This window comes from Camelus bactrianus, chromosome 19 (assembly GCF_048773025.1).
Source record: "Camelus bactrianus isolate YW-2024 breed Bactrian camel chromosome 19, ASM4877302v1, whole genome shotgun sequence".
Taxonomy (NCBI): Eukaryota; Metazoa; Chordata; class Mammalia; order Artiodactyla; family Camelidae; genus Camelus; species Camelus bactrianus.
Window position 1 is genome coordinate 11,040,109 of NC_133557.1, and position 23,337 is coordinate 11,063,445.

The window sequence follows — 23,337 nt, forward strand, 5'->3', positions numbered from 1 at the left end:
AATTAAGATTAAATTAAGAAGAATTTAAGGCCCTGGCCTTCAAAGAGCTCGCTGTGAGATGGGGAGTAATAACGGGAACTATCAGTGTATGACTACAATTTGCTGCAGCTTCACGTGTGTTCAGGTGTCATTTTGTCTCACCACAACCCTGCACGGTGGGTACTGGGGAGAGATTTTGCAGATGAGGAAACCTGTGGCTCAGAGAAGTGATATGATAACCCCGACATAAATTAGCTCGGAAGTAGGGAGCCAGGCAGAATTGTAGCCCAGAGCTCTGGGACTCCACAGCCACGTCTCCCGTCACACCTTGCTGTCTGCATGTATGGTCAGGCATGCACAGGTCTCATGCATATATGGCAGATATGAACAGAGAATTTGGGAGCATGGAGGTGGCAGTGATGACACTCACCTGAAAGTTACCAAAAAACTCCTTGGAGGAGATGCCATTTGAGCCAGACTTTGAAGAACAGATAGCAGTTCACCTCTCTGGGTGATGGTCTGTTTTGCTTAGAGGTAACAACGTGGGTAAAGTTGAATTCTTGCTAGAGAGACAGGTCTGGGTTACATTGCAAAGGGCTTTGAGTGCCATGCTCAGGAGTTGGGGGTGGTGGGAATAGCCTGGGAAGTGTCAGCTAGAGTCAGGGTCAGATTTACCTTCCAGAAAGATGACTGGTGCCAATGTTAGGAGGATTGGAAGGGAAGGGTAAACTCTGGTCCCAGTTGGGGAAGGTCATTGTACTCGTCCCAGCAAAAGTCTAGGGCTTGAGGAGGGGCAAGGATGTGGAAGAGGAAGGTTTAGATGTGGGAGATGGATCACAGTAAGACTCAGTTGGAGGAGGGACAGTAAGAATTCAAGGGAGGCAGAGGGAAGAGCCAAAGATGGTGCTGGCATTTCTAATCTGGGAGCCTGTGTGGCTGGTTAGAGCATTAACTAGCTCATCTGTTTGGCTCCATGAAGGCAGGTCTCCACTCTGTTCACTGGTGAATCCACAGTGCCTATCACTCAGATGTACATAGACCATGAGTGAATGAAGGCAAGTTCACAGGAGGACAAATGTGTTTGCTCGTTTGGTGCAGTTGGGATGAGGAGAGTGAGCAATCCAACCTCCATGTGGTCTTTTGACTTTTTGAACTGAAGTTTTCTTGACTGCCCGAGGCCCAAAGCAATGTATTTCAGTGGGCAACCCTCACTGGTTATATGTAGTCCACACCTGGAGTCTTTTGGGGGAGGCAGCCTTTGATGGCCCAAGACGTTAGTCACCTGAAACATTGTGCTCAGTGTCAAAATGAGTTGAACATAGAGGCTGTGGAGAGGAAGCATTGTTGAGGGCTGGAGGGGTGGGGAAGGGTAAGGGGGGATGTGAGAAGGTGAGGAGGAGGAGGAAGAAGAAGCCGAGAGCCCCTGATTGGAAGGGACTGTGTGTGCAGGTGGTCTTATCTGACCTGGAGTGTCTGGACTGGTCAGGACAAAATCACAGTCTCGGGAAGACGGAGCTGCATGCCTTGGGGTCTTGAATTCTGACCACTGAAGATTTGAAACTATGTGGTTACTGACTGAAGCACCTTGTAAGTTATAGTCCTGTGATGTGTGAGATGGGATCTTGGCTGTGTCCACTAACCTCGCTGAGCCTCAGTCATGGCATCTGTAAAACAGGAACGATAGTTAACACCCCGAAGTCAGGAGAAGCAGTCCAGATCTTCCTTCATCTTCCTAAGCCTGAAAGTGGTTAAGACTTACACACCATAACGCTACATACCCCGAAGATGTGCTCTTTCAATAAAATGTGTTTAAAAATGTTCATCTCAGGAAATCAACCCTCTTAGTCCCTGGTTTTTGTAGTCATCTTTGTTCCAGGTGTCCTCTCCAGGTGGATTCCAGAAGAGCAAGGAGGCTCTTAGCTCCCCAGCACCATCATTCACCCTTAGCCAGACATCCGACTTCCAATACGAGTCTCAGCTGTTTACTGAGCCACACCTGGCAGAGATGGAGAAAATGTTTGAGAATTCAGTTGACTCGACTGGAGGAGTTAAGGCTGCATTGTGGGCTCAGTCCCTGTGGCTTCTGTGCAGGGTGGGAGACCCAGTACCTGGTGTGGGTGGAGGGTGTAGACTCAAGTTTTTCTGCATCCAGTATCTCCTTTAAAACTTTTTATATTGCATTGGAAGCCTATTGGAAGCTATTTGGGACTGAGAAAAAAAATAGCCCTAATCCAAACACTTGGGTAACCATTGTCAGCATTTCAGTGTGCTTTCCTCCAAACAACTTCATATGTATGGTTTATTATCTATTGCGGTGTTAACAGTATTCCCACAGAATTAGTGGTTTAAGCCAATGCATGTTTATTTTATTAATCTCACCGTTTCAGTGGGTCAGGAGTCTGGGTACAGCTTAGCTGGCGCCTCTGCTCAGGGTCTTACTAGGCTGCAATCAGGGTGTTACCTGGGGCTGAAGACTAGCTGGGGCTTTACTGGGAAGAATCCATTTCCAAGTTCACTGAGGTTGTTGGCAGAATTCAGTCCTTTAAGCTGCGGAACTGAGGGCTTTTGTTTCTTCCTGGCTATTGGCTAGTGATTATCGTAAGCTCCTAGAGCTGCCCAGTTCCTGGCCCTGTGGGACTCACCACCATGGCTGATTTCAAGGCTCAAGCCAGGCAGAGAGAAAATCCAGCAAGATATGTGCTATAATCTTGTAATCATGCACATATAGTTCCGTACATCCTGTCACCTTTGCCATATTCTACTGGTCAGAAGCAGGTCACAGGCTATGCCATACTCAAGGGGAGGGGAATCACAGGAGAGCGTGAGAGCCAGGAAGAGGACATCATGGGGCCATCTTCAGTCTCTGCCCCAGATGTCTGCGTGTGTTTTCACATGTCTATAATTGGACTATATATGTAATTTCAGGCCCCTCTTTTCCTCTTAATTTCTTAAGGGTTTTCATAGTGCTGTGTGGTCTTCTGAACCATCATTATCAGTGAATACAAGTGCTCTACTGGTTGACCAAGCCATTTCCCTAAATAAAACATTTAGATTTTATTGAGTTTAAATAACATTGTGAAGAATGTCCTTTGTGCATCAGACTTTTTTCTCTTTAGAGCTTGATTTTTCCCCTTGGGATGATACACATCAAGTTAAATAATAGGAATAGTTAAAGGCACCTGTATTTCTGTCCACTAGACTCTGAGAGCCAATGCTGGGGCCACAGGTACCTGCCCCATCAATTTGTGTTTGTGTGATGTTTACGTGTTACACATGATGCGGGCAGGAAAGCGTAAATGGCCAGTTTACAAAGTGAGGCCGGGGAGGGATGATTTGTGCCAGACCTGAAGCTGAGATGGTCCTTAATTAGAATTCTTTGGGTGTCGGTGTTGGGCAACCAGGAAGTGCTACCACGTGTCTTGGAGGAACCAACAGTGCCAACTTTGGCCACGATTTTTATTGTGCTTGTGTTTTGTTTTTATGGTAATATATTCACACAGTTAAAAATTCAGAAGCTACCCTTATCTCTCCCTCCTTTCAAAGCAGACCACAATGCAGTATTTCTACAATGTTGCGTTATAAACATTTTCCAAAAAACAAAAAATTCAAAAGGCACTTTTCTCATGACACCTTTTCTTGGTATACAGAGAAAATGTCTCCCTCAGCTGGATAGTTCTACCCAGTTCCATCATGTCTGTCCCTTTAGGCGGTTACTGCTTTCAGTTTCCTGTGACCTTCAGAAGCACCGAGTGCAAGTAGTGGCTCCTCGTCTTTTTTCTAGGCAGTGGCAGCCTACCGTCCACACTGTTCTACTCCTGGCTTTTTTTTCCCTCCAATTTTACTGAGACATAATTGACAAATAACATTGCAATATATTTAAAGTGTGCCAAGTGATAATTTGATACCATATATATTGTGAAAGATCCACACAATTGTCTACTTACTCCTTGCTTTTTTAAAAAAATTGAAGTATAGTTAATTTACAGTGTTGTGTTATCCCTTGCTTTTTTAAAAAATAATTTTTTAAAATCAAGTTTCCCCCCTTGCTTTTAACCTAGTATGTCTTGAAATCTTTTCCTATCAATGTAAAAAGAGCTTCCTTATTTTTAAAAAACTGGCCATAGTTTTAAATGGAAAAAAGGAGAATTCATCCTTAGCTGATGTAGGGTAAAGGAAAACAGGATCATTTTTCTCCTTCAAAAGTCTTTAAAAGAGGTGGATTCTGAGCATTGTTTGATACCATTTCTCGGGAACCCTGACCATTCGTGCCTGCCTCGGAGGGAACAGGGGAGATACAGGGTTCTCTTCCCTGTTCCGCAAGTTCCCTTTTTGGCTGTACTATTTTTGTTGGTCTTGAAAGTGTCCACGTGCCCCAGCCTGTCGTTCTTGTGGGGCCTGCCTCAGGGATGCTGTGGGCTGCTCAGGGGGTCACAGGAGAAGCACTGAGCTGGGGGGCCTGCAGCTCGGCCTGCAGCCAGGAGGGCGCTTTCCTTCTGCACAGGTGCTCCTGGGCGGACGTGGGTGGCACATGTGCTGAGTGCCCCTCTCCCTTAGGCCAGCAGACATTTGACCAAGCTCTGCAGGGCCTTACAGGCTGCAGAGGCCTCTGTCGGGTTTCAGTTCTCCCTGAAGCCCTGCAGCAGGGGTCCTGACTCCACAGGAGGAGCCTGGGCTGGGGGCTCTGCTCAGACAGACACCAACAACAGGCCCCAACAGAGCGGTCCTCTGACTCCAAACCCTGGGCTTTCTTGGGCTCCCCCAGCGTGTGTTAACACCTCAGATGCCCTTCCAGTGAGAGCAGGGGTGTGAGCCCTCACGCACACCAGCCTGCCCTTGGTGATCTGGTGTGCCCTCCGGGCAAGCGTGGGGAGCAGTCCCTTATTTCTCCTAGAGGAGGGATGGAGGCTAGGAAGCACCATGCTTTTCTTAAACATTTTTAATATACCATTTATTCTAAAGATGCTTGTAAGCATATAAAAAATAAGCTATCTTCCTACCTCTTGGCATTACAAAGAAAGGACGAGAAAGGGGCTTGGGGCCAGCGGGCACTTGGGACTGGCAGTGTGTATAGGTAGAAAATTCAGACAGTGCAGAGAAGTGCAGAGGATGCAGTGGAAGCTTTCTCCCTGCGACCCCTCCCCTGACTCCTGCCCCTGTAACAAAGGAAATAATCTGGGACATGCCTGGGAAAGGTGAAGTAGGAATTTTCCCAGGAGATGGGGAGGAGGGCAGGTCTGGCAGAGACTGGCTTAAGAGAGGTGTTGCTGTGCTCCAGGAGAGAGGGGTGTCCTGCAGGTGAGGCTGGGAGCAAGGCAGCCCTGTGGTGGTGGGGTGCTCTTAGATCAGAAGCGGTCCTGAACTCCCACAGTGGGGCTGATGGGGAGGTGACACATCTAGACCCGTTTGAAAAAGGTAAGTGTTATGGTGGCCAGGAGGTCAGGATGGACATGGCAGGGAGGTTGGTTGAAAGAGCGCGAGCTCGTCATGTGACCGCCCTGTGTAGGGCAGTGGAGAGGAGAGGAGAGGAGAAAGGCTTCTGGTTCCAAATCCCCGCTGCACCACTGTGTGTCCTTGTGCCAATTCCACGCCTCTTGTGCCTCTCTATCCTCATCTGTAAGATGGGAGAATGACAGTGCCTGCATTCTAGGACCACAGGATTCACCCCTCAGGTGTTCATCCTGGGCGACTGGGTGGAGGTGATGCCGTTAGCAGAGACAATGAACATAGTAAAGTGGGGCAAGTTTTGGGATAAAGATAATAAATTGTATTTTAAACATGCTAAATTGAAGGGGCCGGGGGATACTTGGAAATGGTCAGGGTCGTGGAGATAAATTCTCTCCTGAGATGTAGAGATGGATGAGTAGATGAGGCTGTTCAAGGGCAGTATCCCACGGAAGAGAAACGCTGAATGACAGGGCAGAGCAGGCAGTGGAGCCTGGGGGAGACAGAGCCTCCCAGGCAGGCGGGAGTGGCCGGTGCTTCGCTGCTGCTGGAAGGGAGGAGAGGCTCTAGGACCAGGAGAGCCCCCCTCAGGTGTGGTTCCAGGTCACTGGTGGCTCAGAGGAGTCAGCTGGCAGGGGTCTCCCAGAAAGTCTTCTCCTGTCTGATCCTAGGGAATGTAGTGATGCCCTCCCCAGGGAAGTGACGTTTTCACATTTGTGCTTTCAGAGCTATTAATGAACCATTTGGTGTGAGATGAGTGAGTGCTTCCTTTTAGAGGCGACAAGCAGGGGACCTGACTGGTCTTCATGGTATGCAGGACACCTTTGTCTGTTCTCTTGTGATCCTCAAAATTTTTTCGGTAAGCTGTTTGTAAGAAGAAGGATATTAAAATAATACAGCAGTGAATATTATGTACAGGTTCTTAAACACCAATGAAGGGACTCTCCCTGTAGTGCTTTTAAGAGTAGTTTGTTCATTAAAGCTACACAAAGGCGCTTTGACTCCCAGCTCTTTCCTGAGGGGAGGGCTCCGTGCTCGGACTGTCACCTGAGGTCCATGTGATACACAGAAGGACTGTTCGTTAAGTGTCACTCAGACGTGTATGGCTCTTGGCTGTTGCTTCAGGTCAGCAAGATGGATCTTCCTTTAAGCAGGGCAGCTTCTGTTAGGCTTTCGTTTGTTCCTCAGTCTAGCAGTCAGTGATAACTGCTGCTGTAGCGCCTTGCTGGCCGTTGGATGAGGAGCATGGAATTGGGGGAGAGCTTGACCTCTGGAGCCAGATTGCTGGGGACGGCCTGAGTGCCACCACTCACAGCTGTGTGACCTTGGGCACGTGACTCCACCTCTCTGTGCCACAGTTTCCCTACGAGTCCCCCTAACCGCCCCACCTCCGACACCGTCAGGAGGTCAGTATGAATAAACACAGATGATACTGGCACCCAGTCATTGCCATCACTGACACGGAGGGGACAGACTCAGCCCTGCCCTCCCAGAGCTCATGGCTAGGATGGTAATGAGGAAAGTCAGCCTCCTTAGAAAAGTAGAGGAACCAGACCTGTGAAGACCTTGAGGTTGGCAGGGTGAGAAATCTTGTGGGGCCATCATGGCTGGAGCAGAGAACGCAGGGGATGGAGGTGGGACCTGAGGTCCGAGAGGAGCCAGATAACACACAGCATTCAGGCCATGGTGAGGGTTCCAACACTTGGAGTGGGTTTTAGAAACACTTCTTTTAGTTTAAAAAAAAGATCTAGACAGGGGTGATTGACCCATTTGCAGGCAGATTCCCTTGTAGCCGTAAAACCCAGCATGGGGAGAAAATTTCATCCCTGCGCCTGTGCCTCTCCCCTCCCCATCTTTCTCTCCAGCCCAAGTTTGTATTTTAATTGCCTCTAAAAGATGCACTTCACTTCTTGTGCTATAGCTTTGAATTTATTTATGTCTCTTTGTTGTCACTGTTTACTTTTTTTTTTTTTTCATCAATGTTCTTTGTCTCAAAGCCTGGTCTGTCTTGTTTGCTGAGAAATGGGATCTGATCTTGGATCTGATCTTTTTTAGCAACCCCGGCCCCACTGCTGTGAGGCCAACACACGGCTCTCGTGTGGCAGGTGCGCAGCCAGCATTTGTGGATGATCTAACGTTGAACAGATGAGATGCAACGTGATCCTCTGTGTGTCCCCCACTCAGCACCCAGACAGCTCCATGACCAGTGATGGACCTGAGGGACTTGCCATAAAGTAGACGGTGTTCTTTCTTGTCTCTTTTGAAGCCCTGGACATCAAGGCTTTCATTAAGGCTGTGAAGAAGATTCTGAGCAATGTGTCAGATGAGATGCTGGAGGCGCTGTTTTTGAAGGAGGACATAAACTGTAACAGCTCCGTCACCTGGGTGAGGAGGGCGCCCCTGCTGCCGCAGGTAGCTGGAGGGAGGCTGGAGGGGTCGGGCCTCAGCTGCTCAGTGGAGCACATGGAGGGCTGGTGATGAGGGGTGGGCACAACATCAGAAAGCCTCCCGTGGACTCTGGGGGGCTTGCTGCATGGAGGGAACGCTTGGAGTCTTTGAGGGGCCCTCCTGAGACTCCTGTGAGCTGGGTTCATTGCAGCTCATTCCCCTCCAGGGGTACAAGAGAGTGGATAACCAACTCTCAGCGACCCCGCATGAGACCGGCAAGGACCCCCACCTGCCACGTGGCTCCCCTGCACTCCAGCCTCCTATCTGGCTAAGGGGATTCCGGCTGGGGCCACAACCATGTTGTTGCCCTTCATGGTCACTCAGGGGCCATTAGATTTAAAAAATGTCAGGATGTAAGAGCATTTTAATAGTAATGCTTTTTTCCTGCTGATTTTAAATGTTCTACAATGAGCATGTATAGCATTTAAGAATGCGGAACGAACTGCAAAGAAACAGTCTGACATATTGATGGCGCACTGCTGACAATGATAACTAGCATTTGCACCAAGCACTGTGCAAAACAGTTTATATTATTACTTTACTTAAACCTCACAGGAATCCTATGGGGTAGTTGCTGGTAATTTACCTCCATTTGACAGATTGGGAAACTGAGGCAAGAGAGGAATAAACTGGTCCAGGGTTACAGAGCTAGTTAGTGCCGAGTCAGTCTTCAGACCCAGGGATTTTGCCTCAAGATCCCATATGTTAAAAGCCCACTCAGTGTAGACATACATTCTGTGTTTTTCTGTGGCTTTTTTTGCCTTCATTTCGCTTAATATTCTGTAATAAACACGTTTCCAGCACTCTGTCATCTACACAATGATTTTTCTTAATAACTCCCTACTTCTTGTTACAGTTTCATATGGTGGTGGCACTTTGACCTTGGCCATATTTTCGTGAGACTGGTCAACAGAGCCTAGAGTTGCCTTTGTGGCCTGGCTTAGGGGTCCTCCCCTGCTGCTGACTTGATATATGAGCTGGGGCAACTCATCTAGATTTCTGTGGGCCTCAGTCTTACTACCCCAAAGTGGGGTGAATGAAGAGACTCAGATGAGATGCCAGATGTGGAAGTGAGTGAGGATTATCTAGAATTACAGAAACAAATTAAGGAGGGAGGCACTGCTGTGCTAGCTTCACAAATGCTGGCAAACAGACCCTTCGCACCACCCAGATCCAAGAACAGCACTGTGGCTGGCTGGGGAGAGATGGGGGCGGGCACTGGAAGCCAGTGCTCAGACCTCTTGGCTGACACGTATGGCAGTGCTTGCGTTTCTCCCTGAGGCAGCAGGAGTACGTGGATTACGTGATACGCGAGTTCTGAGCGAAGGAGAAGATGATGAGGAGCCACCGCCCGTGCTTCCACCTTCCCATGAGGATCATCCCCCTGTAAGGAGCCTCTCCTGTACTGAAGGGTGTGTCTGGACAAGGCTGGGGCTAGCCCTGCATGGAAAGCCACATAGGAAACCGCTCCTTGAGCCCTGTGCCACTCCTGGGCCAAGTGGCTCTTTGTCCCTGCTTTGACCTCTGCCTGACCCTGAGGGCCCACTCCTTCATGAGGCTCTTTATCCTCTCTCTGTGCTCTGGCCCTGTGTGCCTCCACCCCTGCAAACTCCCTAAGAACCAGGAACATTCTAGTGGATGTGGACCACAGGCCCAGGCCTCCTAAGCTGGGCTGCCCACAGGCCCCTGGCTCCCTTCCCGGAGCCCACTTTGTTGCGACACCAGATGCCCAGTGCCGGTGGCTGGAGCCCAGGAATGGGTCCTGGGTACCAGGTATGGTGACCTACATTTGTGACCTGGTTAGGAGAGGATGTGGGTGGGTCTGTCCCAGGGGACCACACCCCAATCAGGCCACGCGGCAGACCATGAACTTGAAGACTGTCTTTGCCCTCAAGCAACCTGGATTTTAATAGAGAAGATGGTGTAATGAAAACTGCGGAAGGGTAACTTTTAAAACAACTTGGCCCTGGCAGAGGAGGCAGAATTGGAAGTGACGGCTAGAGGGGAGACTGTGAATATTCGTCAGGCTGTGGGCAGAGCTGTGGGCTGAGGGCTGGAGTAAGAGGAGGGCCATGTCCAGATGACGAGTCCCCCCTCTTTTCTGCAGAGACTGTAACGCAGTAGCATTTCCCAGAGTCATGGGTTATCTGTAAGTCATGGCTCAGATCACGTCCATAGTGACATGTGGAAACGGCTCTGGCTGGAGTGGGGATCAAGGCGCCTGGGTTCTAGTTCCAGCTCTGCTGGTAACCAGGACATAACTCCAGGCAAATGGTTATCCCCTGTCCCTGTAAGGTGGGGCAACGTTACCTGCCCTGCTGGGGCCTGGAGTTGTGGGCACATCAAGTGGGAGAGTGTGTGCTGTGCCGTGTCTGGCCCTTTAATTGCCAGAAAGAAGCCACTGGAAGGTGGCATTAAAATTCGCTGGGAAGGCTGTTCGGTGGCTTCTGGTGAGGCCAGACCTGCCCCAGGAGCTGTTTGCTACACTCAGGGCAGGTTTTTGGAGAAGAGTTGGGTGCATGGGGTCCTGATTTCTCACTATCCCCTTGTCCACTTCCATCTCATTCTTGGGCCCTATTCCCCACTCCACCTCCAAACACTAGAGCATTGCTGGAAACGCTGTTATTTCAGTTTTTGTCTTGTGACAAACCTCACTTCACTTGCCTTCCATGGATGTTCTTCCTATGAAAGAACTTTTGCAAAAGATGCCTGTCCCCTGTCTTCTCTGGCCCATCCCATCTTGAGGACGCTGACTGGCTATTTCATGGGATAAACTTACTGCTTTGGGAGCGCTGTCTCATCCCAGCATCATAAGTGGGTCTCTTTTCCTTCTGGTGACCGTGGATAATGGTAGCAGTCCCCTGTGAGGAGGGCAGAGCCCATGTCTTGAGTTTCTCTCAGAGCCAGAGTGTCTTGTGGTGCGGGTGTGAGGGAAGCTCCTCTTGCCGGCTTTGGCCTTCCTCCTCTGTGCTGTTTGCCCTGGTTTTGTTTGGGCTCCTCTCTCTTATTACCTTCCACAGGAATCACGGGTGTGAGATTGTGAAAGTAGAGTTTCTAGTCCAGCAGCTTAGGAAGATTGGGCGTTTCCTGACCGTCACCAAGGACGGGATCCTGTAGTTCTGGTCGGAGTCCTTCTCGCTGACCAGCTCTTTCAGGGTGAGTGGGGCCCGCACCGCGAGCCTCTGCCTTTATGCCTTGGACACAGAGCGGGCTCCCTCCCTGGGTTCATGGACTAGGCAGTCTTCACTTGCAGCCGCAGCTCCTGGGACTGGCTTCTGGCTTCCCCATGGGACTGTGGCCTCACAGTTCTCTTCTGAAAGCAGGATTCCACCTGGATGTCCACTGCACCTGGATGTCCCAACAGACACCCTAAACCCAGTTTGTCCAAACCGACTGTCGCTGTAGCCCTCCCTGCCCACCAGGCTTACGTCTCTGGTGCCCCATGTCAGTGAATGGCATCACCATCTACCAACGTTCCCTGCTAGAGATCAACCTTCTTTCCTTTCCCCGTCACACCCACTCCATCACCAAGTCCTGCTGGTTCAGATCCTTCCCTTGGACCTGGGAAGAAGTCACAGTGGTTGTGAGCATGGGCTCTGGAGCCCAACTACCAGGCGTAGAACCCTGGCTGCACCACCTTCTAGCTCCCCGGAAAGTAACTGTATCACTCTGAGCATCAGTTTCCTCATCTGTCAAATGGGGTTGGTAACAGTACCCCTCGCAGGGCTGTTGGGAGCACTTAATGGCATAATCCATGTCTGGTGCTTGGAGCAGGTCAGGGCAGCAGCACACACCTGAGAAACATAAGCTGACATCACCATTGTCTTTGTGCCTCAGCCCCTGGCCAAGTGTGGTAAATGATAAAACACTCAGGAGAACCCACTGTGTACTTGGTGTTGCCAGGCCAGTCCAGAATCCTCCCGCAGACGAGGGAGGCACAGCTCCACAGGGAAGGCTGAGTGAGTGTGCTGTGTGACTACCGAGCATTTCCTGGTTGCACTGGGGGTCAGCCCTGGGGCAGGAGGATTCTGGATGGTTCCCCCAAGTTGCCAAGGGAGGGAACTAGGTTGGTGGAGTTCCAGCGACTCTCTAGGGTGCACTTTGTAGTCTAGGACCAACGTGGATTCATACTTGTGCTCTTGAGGCTGGGGTTTCTGGCACATTTCACTTTCTTTTGTGTGTTTATTGGGGGAGGGGGTTCACATTATAGCCTGAGCTTCTGGTCGTGGCTATTATGGTCACCAATGCCCCTGAGGGCCAAAGTCTGGGATGGCTGAAGAGGGCAGAGGGAGGCTCCCTGAAAGGCTGAGCAGAGCTGGGCATGCTTCCTTGAGGGGCTGCTTTGGCAAGTAGGTTGGGAAGAGTGAGCCACCAAGTACCGTCTTGAACACCAACTGTATGTCCACGGTGGTGCAGATGGAAAGCCCTGGAGTCTGGGGCAGGGGCTGGGCTTCACTTACTAGCTGTGCAACCTTGGGCAAGTCTCTGAGATGCCCTCTCAGTTTCTCTGAGCATGGGTAGGGAGGGGTGATGGCCATTACCATCATCTCCATTGTGTGTGCATTAGACCCCCAGCCCTGGGCCAGAGAGGGTCCTCGAGGGTCCCTGGTCCATTGTCCTCACTGCCCCAGCTGTTAGCCCAGGCCTCTGCTCTTGGTGCTCTGGGTTCTGATGAAAGAGTTCAGAGCCTGTAGCGTTATTTGGGGAGTAAAATACAAGTTCCGTAGCTGGCGCCCCTCACCCACAGCCCATGCTCTCCAACCCAAGCCTGTCGGGCTGGCCTCCTCTTTTCCTTGGACATAGCAGCTCATTTCTGCTGATCTGCCTTTGCTCATGGTGTCCTCTGCCTGGAGTGCCAGCTCAAATCCTGTCTGCATAAGGGTTACTGAGGCTGGCACCAACCAGGGTGGGAGGCACCCATCCAGCCCATCCCAAAGCCGGGCAGCACACCAGAGGCTTTATTGTCCCCAGTTCCATCCATTCCTCACAACCCGGCAGGATGCTTTCTCGTTAATAAGCCACTCTGGCCAGGTGACACTGGCAGATGGTAAACAAAATTCAGACAAAACAAAGACACCTAATACCAATGTTAAATGTCAATTATATTTCAATAAAAATCAGAAAAAAGATTCAGGCGTAGGGGGCAGACTGTGGAAAAGTCAGTTTCCTTCTCTTAGACCCTAATTCCTCTCGCTGGAGGCAACTGCTGTGACCAGTTTGGGGAGGAATCGCCTGTACATTCACCCTACTTCCTTTTTAAATACACAACTGGTATCACGTTATAATGCTGCTTTCACCTTGCTTTTTCACTTAATAACAGATTTTGGCCACTATTCTGTATTGTACATACACAGCTCCCTTGTTCTTAGCGTCTGGGCAGTGGTTGGTGGTGTGGGTTTCTGTGAGGCGTGTTTCCGGGCAGTGTCTGGCCTGTTGCTGTCAGAGCTGGGCAGCAGCACCCACTCCCACTTACACGTCTCTGTGAGTACACGTGGGCGCAGTCATGGGAGCCTCTTGGAAATGGATCCTGGGATCACAAACGATGCACGTTTAAAACTTTGATGAGCTTCTCAAATAGCTCTGAAAGGGGATTGTGAGGATGGGTGCTCTTTAAGTCCATTTTACAGACGTGGAAACTGAGACTCAGAGAAGTTAGGGAATTTACCCAAGGCCCCACCGTTAGTAGTGGATGGTAGCTCTGGGTTCCACAGCAGGTGTGTGCCTGACTCCGGGGCCTCGGTGGCAGGAGAGGGTTCACGGGACACTGCGTTCCTGGCGTGCTCTCCTAGGCAAGTTTCCCCAGCCCAGGTCTCCTCTGCCCTGCCTCTGGCAGCTTTACCAGATCCAGCCACTCCACAGCCAGCAGATGTGGGTCATCGACATGGTGTGTCTCCACAACATGAACCTGGTTGCGATCGTGTCAACTGACCAGAAGATAAGTGAGTCCCCACAGCTCCCCAGGCCTGCTCCTGGCCACTAGAACCGTGCATTTGCACTTGGAGAGGTCTGTCACCTAGCCAACTGAGAGCGTGGATTAGAGTCCCCTGGGATCATTGCTAGGTGGAGACCCCCAAGGCCTGGGACATAGGCTTTGGTTCCAAGCATGCCTTCCTCTGTTTCTTTCCCAGAGTTCTTTGATAGCAGTAACCATAGATGTGTCTGGGCCTTCACCTTCATTGATCTGGACAGCTGCGTCCTGACCATGGATTACTGGTGAGTTCCCTGGGAGACCAGTGCACAGTCTTGGCAGCAGCTCCACCACTTGGAGGGGCCTGTGGAAGCAGCCCTGGAAAGATTCCCACCTGTGTGCCTGTGTTCTCTTCCCCCAAGCTGCTTCCCCTTTCATGGTCACTCAGACCTCAGACTCATCGACTCCTCTTCCTCTCCCTCCCCCACCAAGTCAGCCATCTGATTTGCCAAGGCCTGTCCTGCTGTGGCTGAAGGCTCTGGGGATGTCATAGTCCATCAGTAGGGTGACTTGACAAAGAGCAGCTGGAGGACCAGGAATTCATTTATTTTGGTTTAAGATAAATTACTGATTTATCTTGGACCTGATTCACCAATGGTCTGGATCAGGGTGGCTGGGCCCATGTTTGTCAGCTGTTGAGGGCAAGGCTGGAAAGGTGTGTGGGAACTACCCTCACTCCCAAGGTGGAGAAAGGCTGTTGGAATCCGAGGAGGGGTGGAGGGCTGCAGCTGGATGTGCCCAGCTGGCTTCACAGCCTCTTCTGCCTCCCCCTTTTCCAGGTCTGACTACCACAGAGCTGTGTTCTGCTATAGGGACACCAAAGGCAATGTCATTGTCTTCACCTCCGACGATGTGACCAATGGGCTGTTCAACCCCCGAATCCTCCCCAGGACCTCCAAATGAGGCAGTGAAGATGTGAAAGTTTGGGGGGATCGTCTTGCCCGGCGGTGCTCTTCCTACTCCTTGCCTCCATGCTCAAGAGCCTCTGGGAAGTCACCCACGTGCCCAGCTCAGGGCCACCAGTGGGAGATGGGGTGATGGGGTGACAGCAGGACACAGGAAGGGTAGGTAGTCTCTCTGAAGGTGGGAAGCTGTGCATGTGAGAGCTGGTGTAGGGGTGGGAGGGCTTCAGGACCTTCCTCATCCCAGGAAGAAAGAACCCATGGCAGCTGTGTGACCCTGCTGGGTCTTGGGGAGATGGCCCTGGCTTCCTCCATGGTGTGAGGAGGATTCTGCTCTTCCTGGCTGGGAGCTGCCTATGGGTAGGTGGGGTGGGGCTAAGAGGCTGCCCCAAACGTGGGCTCTGCAGAGCCTGGAGGAAAGCCCCGCTCCACGCAAGCTGAGGGAGCGGCTGTTGTCACAGCCCATTAAGGGAGCAGGAGCTGGAGTTTAGGGGGTGAAGCGCTTGCACAGGCCCCACAGTGGTAGCTGAGATCAGAGGCAGGCAGTCTGCCCCAGAGCCTGCAGTTTAACCACTTGCTGGGCTGTATCCCAAGTGGACTAAATGCTGGAGGATGCTGTCTGAGGCCGCTCTCCTGAAGGGCACTAGATCCCGAGGGTTCGGAGCTGGGACTGTTGGGAGCTCATCTGAACTGGACCCTGACCAGGTTCGAGCCTTCAACACGGTGTCGGGCCTCCAAGCTGCTCCACGTCCATCTAGAGGGGGCCGGGGCTCCAGCCCCAGGGACACCGGGTCCCTTCCATCCAGGACACCAGGCGGCCCCTTGGGCTTCTAGTCGGTTTCTGAGCAGGACACTTTCCAGGGAGCTCCCTGGCCTCGGTGATAACTCCTGCCCAGGTTGTTGGGGCAGCATCCCCCACTGGCCAAACAGAAGATGGATGCAGTTCTGGATGCAGGAGTGGGCCAGCACCACGCTGTGTTCTGCCTCATCAGCCTCTGCCCTTGGTGCCCGCCCTGCCCTGACCCAGCCCACCTTGGTGACTCTATGCCACCCTGGGAATTGGCACAGGAGGTTGTGGTGATCTTTGGGCCGAGTGGTGGACAGGAAATCGGAAGGTGTGTGGCAGATGACATTGGAGTGGTCAGACAGGAGTCCTTCCGTGCCATGTGCTATCTGGGGGTCAAATAGGAAGGGGGCCCAGCTGCATGTTGACTTGGGAGAGGCTGGACAGACCAGCTCTGTGTGACCTGGAGCCAGTCGCTTAACCTCTCTGTGCCTCAGTTCCCTTATACAAATGGGGATGGGCACATTCTGTTCATGGCTTTGCTATAAGGTGGAAGGAGAGGAAAGTAGGAGGGCAGGGCCGTGCTTCGTGTGCTTGCTCCAGACACGCTTGCTGGATGGCACATGCAGGCAACTTCTTGGAACTTGTGTTTGCTGGACAAGGAGGCATGTAGTTTGAAGCGTGATGGCCGACTCCCAAATGATTATTTTCAGAATCAATAGATCCTAGGATCTCAGTTCATTCTCCACTCCAGCAAAGTCAGAGCTTTCTAATGGAGATCAACAGCTGGGGAGGGTGAGGAGCCCTGAAACCTGGTTCCAGCTCTGCCAGGAGCCAGCAGGGGGACTCCGGGCAGCAGTGTCCACTGGGTCTGTTTTCTGGGTGCTGAGTTCACCTCACTGAACTCACCAGGACACAGTGAGGCTTGAGGGAAAAAGCCTTTTGAGACATATGGGAGTTGCAAACCAACCCAAGGGGTCTTCTGAGGTTTTGCTTGTCTGGCAAACAAGGAGAGCTGGTGACGTAGGCCTTGGTTTTCTCCCCTGTCAGATCACTGGACCAACGTTTCCACGCAGAAGCTCTTGCATGAGAAGTCCCCTATGCATAGAAGTTATCGGGTTATCGGCTGAAGGTGAGTGGAATCTTCCCTTAGCTGTTAGCATGGTAATTAGCTATATACAAGCATCACTCAGAAATAAATGCAGGGGGTGGATCTGCCCCCTGGGTTCAGTCTGAGGCCTTGGGGCTTGGTCTCTGGGAACAGGATGGAGGCAGCTGTTGGATCCTGGCCGCTCTTTCTGCTGAATCCATAGCATCCCAGGCACGGCTGATCTCTCTCACTGCCATCATTGCTCAGACACCACCTCTCCTGGGCAGCTGCGGTTTCCCCACATCCTTTCCCCATTCAGCAGCTTTAGGAATCATGAGCTAGACGCCCAGCCATGGCACTTTACTCAGAATCCCCCAGGAGCTCTCCTGTTTGAACAAAATCTCAAATGCTCACCACTAACTTACAAATAAATTCACATGACAGTAGACTTCAGTGCTTTTTAACCTGCTCCATTCACAAGTGATGGCCACACACCCCTGGTCACATGACCTGGGCTAGGACCGCGAGCTGGATCACTTTGTCAGAGCTGTGATCACTGAAAGGGCGCTAGACTCGGTGATCTCCTGGTCCCTCCCCCCAGCACCTGCCACGTTCTGGGGGCTGGGCCTGGATGACTATCCTTGAGTTGGGTCTCCCACCACCACTGCTCTCTTCCCAGGCTCTCCACCCCAACTGGTGTCAACGGGTCAAGTTCATCCCCCAGCTGAACCTGGTGGCCTCCTGTTCAGCCATCAGCAAGTCCTCTCTGGTGCTGAAAATATTGCCGTCCAAAGCCCCAGAGAGCCTCAGGTAAGGAGCACCTCTCTCCAGGCTGAGGTCAGGGGGCTGGGAGGGGGTGGGCAGTGACAGTCACTCCAAGAGTCAGGCTTCACTTCAGCCACATGTGGCTGTCCCTGCAAAGAGTGGGCCTGCCTCTGGGACAGTGGCATCTCCCACGGGCAGTACCGTGTCCTGTGGATCACACAGGGTCCAAGGAAGCACTGCTTGTCCTAAGGGCCAACAGTGGGGTGTGGCGGTTAGAATGTGGGCTCTGGAGTTTTTTTTTTAAACTGAGATTGTCAGTTTTGAAAACTGATGTATAATATATTAGTTTCAGGTTTACGATTTGCTATTTTTATATATTTGAAGACATCACAATAAGTCAAGTTAACATTCATTGCCACCCACAGTTACACATCTTTTCTTCCCGTGATGAAAACTTTTATGAAGTCTGGTTTTAATCATCATTCTAGTGTTGCCACCAGCAACAAAAATATCGGTAGCCTCTTTTATCCACCAATTTATGCACAAAACTCAGCACAGAAGCTGGCACACCATGTAACTAGACAGAAAAATGTTTTCTGGACAAAGGAATGAATGCGAGTTTCTTCACATCTGTGAACCTCAGTCTCTTCGTCTGTAAAAGGGCGTGAAAACAGCCCTTACTTCACTTACCACGAGGCTTACTTAAGTGAGCGCTGTACCTGGTATGTATTCAACAGTTGGCCACACGCATTTTTTGGAGATGATTCTAATCTATATCCTTCATCCTAGTATTCCTCTACCCCAGAGTGAATCTTTGCCTCTTCTTTTTTTATTTTTTAAATTCAGCGTTTAGTCACACAAATATACATACATACATTGTCCTTATAAAAAATCAAAACATCATATATAAAACTGGAATCCTGTAAACCCCACCCCGTCCCCTATCCAACCTCCAAGTCCAAGAATGAGCTGCAGGTGCAAGGAGAGGAGCATCTGCCTGAGGTGGTGTGAATTTCTGTCTTGACTTTCATGCTTTGAGTAGGGCAGTGTGGTGGAATTTTGCTTGGAGCTGGTTTGCTGAGGACCGTCTCTCTATTTGGTGGGAGTATCACCTCATGTCTGTGATGTGTTTCATTCAACTTCTTGTTTTATTGGGTCTCCACAGCAGGAGGATGTCACGGGATGACCTCATCCTGGCCATGAGGGCCTCCACTGTCTGGCCCTGCCACCTTCCCACTCCAGCCACACTGGCCCTCTTGTGCCTCAGGCGTGTTCCTGTCCCCAGGCCTTTGCTTTGCTCCTCTCTGCCTGCTTTTAAAACATTTTTATCATGGAAAATTTCAAACACACGCAAATGTAGAGAAAATAGTATAATGCTTTAATATCATAAGTACCCGGTTCAGGTTAATCTTTCCCCAAGTGTCTCAGAAGAATGTTCTTACAATTATTTGCAATCAGATATAGACACAATTCTAGGATGGTTTTGAGCAGAGGAAATGGTGCGGTCTGACATAGGAGCATCCTTCTGACTGCTCTGTTGCAAACAGAATGTTTGTATGTGGGCAGGAGGGGAGATGGGGACACCAGTGAGAACACTATTGTAATAATTCAGGCTACATGTGATGGTGGCCTGGAGTCAGCCAGTGGAGTGGACATGGGGGGATTTGAGATACATTTTGGGGATGGATTGGAGAATATATTTTTACACATGCACACGCACCCTCTTCCTTCTTGTCTGACGGCAGTGCACACACTGGCCAGCGGGTGGCACCATTGACCGCCAGCTGGTCTCCTGTGCAGACCTCTTGGGGCCCAGCCCTGCCAACCCAGACGGCCTCTGGAGTTGGCCTCAGCCTCCAAGGCAATGTGGGTCTCAGGGTCTGGCTTCCTGCTCCGAGCCAGCAGTGACTCTGATGGAGAAGAAGCCGGGGTGGAGGTGGAGGGAGCCTGTGTTGAGCATGTGGACCAACCCACAGCATCTCCCCTGCTTCCCTCCTCCCCTCTCACTCCTGCCACAACCACCTAGTTGAAGCCACTGTCGTTTCCCACCTGAATTGCTTGCTGTGGCCTTGTGGACTTCTTCCCTGTGTCCCCTCTGACCTTCCAGTCCCTTCTCTGCACAGCAGCCGCCTGCAGACCTGGTCTCCTTCAGCCGTCCTGTCAAAGCCACTTAAAGTTTATTCCCCTGCCGGACTCACCATGATGTGTACATGTCCACCCCCAGCTCTCTGTTCCTTTACTTGCTCATGCCATTTTCCTCTAGAAGGAAAGCCCCAGGGAAGGCAGAGGCATCATATCTATGCGTCTGGTCATCCTGGAAGGGCGTAGGAGCCAGGAAATTTTTGCTGAATAAATGGGTGACTCAGCCTGAAATAATTTCTAGCACTGTTTTGTGACCATTCTTCTAGAATATTTCTCTGCACATATATGCATGGACGACAGAGACATATCTGGTTTGATGATATGTGTATTTGATATGTTGTTCTTGAAGATTTGATTTTTAGATGAATCCCTCTGGTTGTGGAGTAGGGAGCACAGGGAAGTGGGAGGGGGCTGGAGATTGAGAGCCCCCCAGGAGGCCAATACAGAAATGAAAGGGTTCTGAACCAAGTAGAGGCCAAGGCTGTGTGGGACGTGGGTAAAGAGGATGTGGAGCCCACCTGAATAATGGGAGTGCAGGAGAGGGAGCCTCCAGGATGACAACCAGGCAACTGGCTTAGGCCCATGGGAGCGGCAGAGGAGCAGGTCAAGGGCAAGTTCGGTGGAGGACAGTCTATGTTAGAGGGCCAGGGTGCCCTACAATGGGGGACCTTTGTTGAGTTTTGAAGGCAGTTTGAATAGGAGGAGCTGAAAAGGCAGGATGTGTAGACGTGAGGGAACAGCCTGTGCAAAGGCACGGAGCTTCCAGGGCTGACCTCCAGGGCTGAACTTCTTGGAACCCCTGGGTCACCAAGCCTCCTGAGCCCCACCGGGCCCTGCTGCACCTCTTCCTTTCCTAGAGCTCTGGTTCCTGAGCCTCCTGCCTCTTCCTGCCATGCCCACCCTGGGTCTGAATCCTGAACCCCTCACCTTGCCAGCCATGTGACCTTGGGCAAGCTCCTTAACTCCCATATCCTCATTGTGGCCCAAGGCTGATTTCAGTCTTCAGGGTTGTGTGAGGGGTCCAGGTGACTCTCGAGACAACACTTAGCACAGCGACCAGCAGGTGGCAGGGACATGGCACCCAGAGACTTTGTTTTCTTCCCCTAGCCTTTGCCCCCCTCCCCAACCTTGTGGTTGGTGTCATGGGTAGGACTGTCCCAGTATAGCTGCGGTGAAGATCGAGTTAAGTTTGCCCTTGGAAGAAGCAAAACCGTTCAGCTGTAGGAGTTGCTACAGCGGGAGACAGGTGTTTCCTCTGCACTGCTGGTTTCAGAAGTGGTGGGGGCTGCTGCTCTGCCTACAGTGCTCAGCCCTGCCTCGTCTGCAGGGTGAGCCCAGGGCTGGATTTCCCTGGGCTGCTCCTCTCCTTGGGTGGAGAGGTAGTGACTTCTCCCTGGCCTCGCAGCGGCCCTGCCTCCAGCTCCTCCGCATCCCAAGCTCAGAGGCTCCCTGAGGCCTCTGCTCACAGCCTTCCCCCTTTGCTGTCGTAGGTTTTCAGTGCTGAATTTAAGAAAAGGGATTCTTTGCTTTGATTACTGCCCAGAAAAGAACATCCTGGGTAAGTAAACCTCATATCATGCAGAGGCTGCTGGTCTGACAAAACTAGGGTGAGGGCAGCTGGGGGGTGTGGAGAGCATCAGAGCTGAGGAGGAGGCCCTGCAGCGTCCAGCCTCTGTCCCGCGTCCTCTCTGGCTGCTCTGGTCCCTGCTCATGGGCACCTGGGGTGGTGACATGGGCTAGCTTGGCATGGTGGTGGAAGCTGTGGGAAGGGCAGAGGCATGGATCGCAGCAACGCCCCTCTTCTGCCGAGCCTGGCTGGGACCCAAGGCCTGGCCCCAGGGCAGGGTCCCCGTGTAGGCCCCCGGTGGCTGATACCCATTTTTCGACTCCAGTGACTGGGTTTTATGACCCCCTCATCCACCTGTGGAATCCCTTCTTCTCGAAAAAGCCTGTGTGGCTGATGAAGGGGCATAAGACCTTGGTGACGCACATCCTCGTGAGCAGCAAGAGCAGCAGCACCCTCTTCAGCACCTCCAAGGACAAGGTGTCACCCTCGGAGAGCTCGGCCCTACTGCTCTCCCCCCACCCCACCCCGCATTCCCGTTCCCCGACGAAGCTGGGATAACAAGCTAGCTCAGCCAGCCGCGGGGCGGGCAGGTGGTGGGAGCCTGAGGCCCAGGGCAATGGTGTGACCTCCCTGCCCCTGGGCCCACTGCTGGCCTGAGGCCTAGAGGGATGCATCCTAGGTGGCACCACCATGAGGGGCTACGGGTCTCTGACCACACCCAGCAGAGGTCTGAGCCTAGTTCTGAGCAGCCACCAGAGTGGGCTTCCCATGGAGCCCAGCCTGGCTTCTTACTTTGTGGTTCTGGTCAGGGCCCTTCCCTTTCTGGGTCTCAATCTCCTTGTCCAGAGAATGGGTGTCGAGTGGCTTAGAGGAGAGCTGGTGGTGCAAGGGCAGTGCTTGTCTGGCACATAGTAGGTGTACAACATGTGAGCCATTCCCCTGCCTTTCCCTTCCCCGCAGGTCCAAATTTGCTCCTCGCAGCTCTCCCAGGGACCCTCTCATGGCTGCCCTGGCTATCAGGGCCGGACTGGACCTTCAAATGTCTGGGGGCTCCCCTGCTCAAACCCATTACTGTGCTGCTCTGAGCTATGGGTTCAGAGGCTCACCCCATCTGCTGGGGGATGCAGGCCAACTATTCTAGCCCTCCTTTGGGGACAGGTTTGTGTCTTCTGGTACTCAGTAGACCAGGAGCTGGCAGGGCCTTTGGGTCACCAGGTCACACTCCCCAACACATCTCCACACTTGCTATTGTCTGGAATTATCCTGTTAGCCCTGGAAGTTGGGTATCATCGCCTCTGATGAAGGATCCAAGGCTGGAGAGGTGGAAGGAACAGAAACAGACTTGTCCCAACCCTCACAGACAGCAATGTCAGAGGCAGGATGTGGGCTGGAATCTGGTAGACTCTAAGTTCATACCATGTCCAGCTTTCTGTCCATGATGCTGAGTGATGGGTGACCTGGGGGACTTCTGTGGGGCCTCTCTGGGGACAATTCCTCAACCTGAGAGGAACTTGAGGGGAACAGGAGGGACTTTTGGACAACTATGTTGGCAGCTTTCTCTGTGCCCACCTGGCTGTACTTCAGGAAGGCTGGGGTGGGAACTAGTGAGGGTCTGCAGGGGCATGTGCTGCCGTGTGTGGGCTTCGTCCTCAGCTGTTGAGCAGGGTGGAGGCCCTAGGGGAGGCTGGGGGTGGAGCCGGGCCTCGGTTTCCTCATATGAGCATAGGCACAGTGTCTCTGGGGGTACGTTGGAAGTGCTTTCCCTGTGTGCCCCGGCCTCAGGTGCCAGCTGCATCCCTGAGGACCCACTCTTGGCCCCTTTGCCTGCTTCCCACCCCTAGAATATTCGCGTGTGGGACATGCAGGACTACGAAGCCTCCAGTCCTTCTGTGGGAAGCTGTTTGCCCTGGGACACTGCCGCATCACCAGCGCCTACTTCCACAGGGATGACAACAGCCTCATCTGCAGCACCTACTCGGTGAGTGCTGGGCAGAGGGGTGGGGCACTGTGGCCGGGCCCGAAGCCCTGAGAAACGCCAAGGGATGGCCACATCCTGTCCCCCTGAGACTGCGCTTTGTGCCATGAGGACAAAGCTGCTAGACTCTGTGTCCTCGTCCCTGAAGCTTCTGTCTTTTGGGATTTCCTGGAGGAACATTTCTAGGCCCCAGCAGTCACCCTCTACCCTGCTCTCTGCGCTCTTCTCCTGACCTATGCGGCCTCCGGACGCTCCTCCTGGAAGCCCACCTTGAC

At 52.1% G+C, this 23,337-nt stretch overlaps 1 protein-coding gene across 1 annotated transcript in view; it reads left to right on the forward strand.

The window, feature by feature from the left end:
* The first annotated feature begins 383 nt into the window (after positions 1-383).
* EFCAB8 (EF-hand calcium binding domain 8) overlaps positions 384-23,337 on the forward strand; it is a 44,201-nt gene continuing 21,247 nt past the window's right edge. The window contains 14 exon segments of the mRNA XM_074347899.1: positions 384-389; positions 1,841-2,096; positions 7,688-7,806; positions 9,155-9,255; positions 10,890-11,025; positions 13,703-13,808; positions 13,998-14,082; positions 14,617-14,741; positions 16,574-16,641; positions 17,293-17,423; positions 21,011-21,078; positions 21,413-21,564; positions 22,929-22,956; positions 22,959-23,065. Coding sequence (XP_074204000.1) covers positions 384-389; positions 1,841-2,096; positions 7,688-7,806; positions 9,155-9,255; positions 10,890-11,025; positions 13,703-13,808; positions 13,998-14,082; positions 14,617-14,741; positions 16,574-16,641; positions 17,293-17,423; positions 21,011-21,078; positions 21,413-21,564; positions 22,929-22,956; positions 22,959-23,065 — 1,488 coding nt within the window.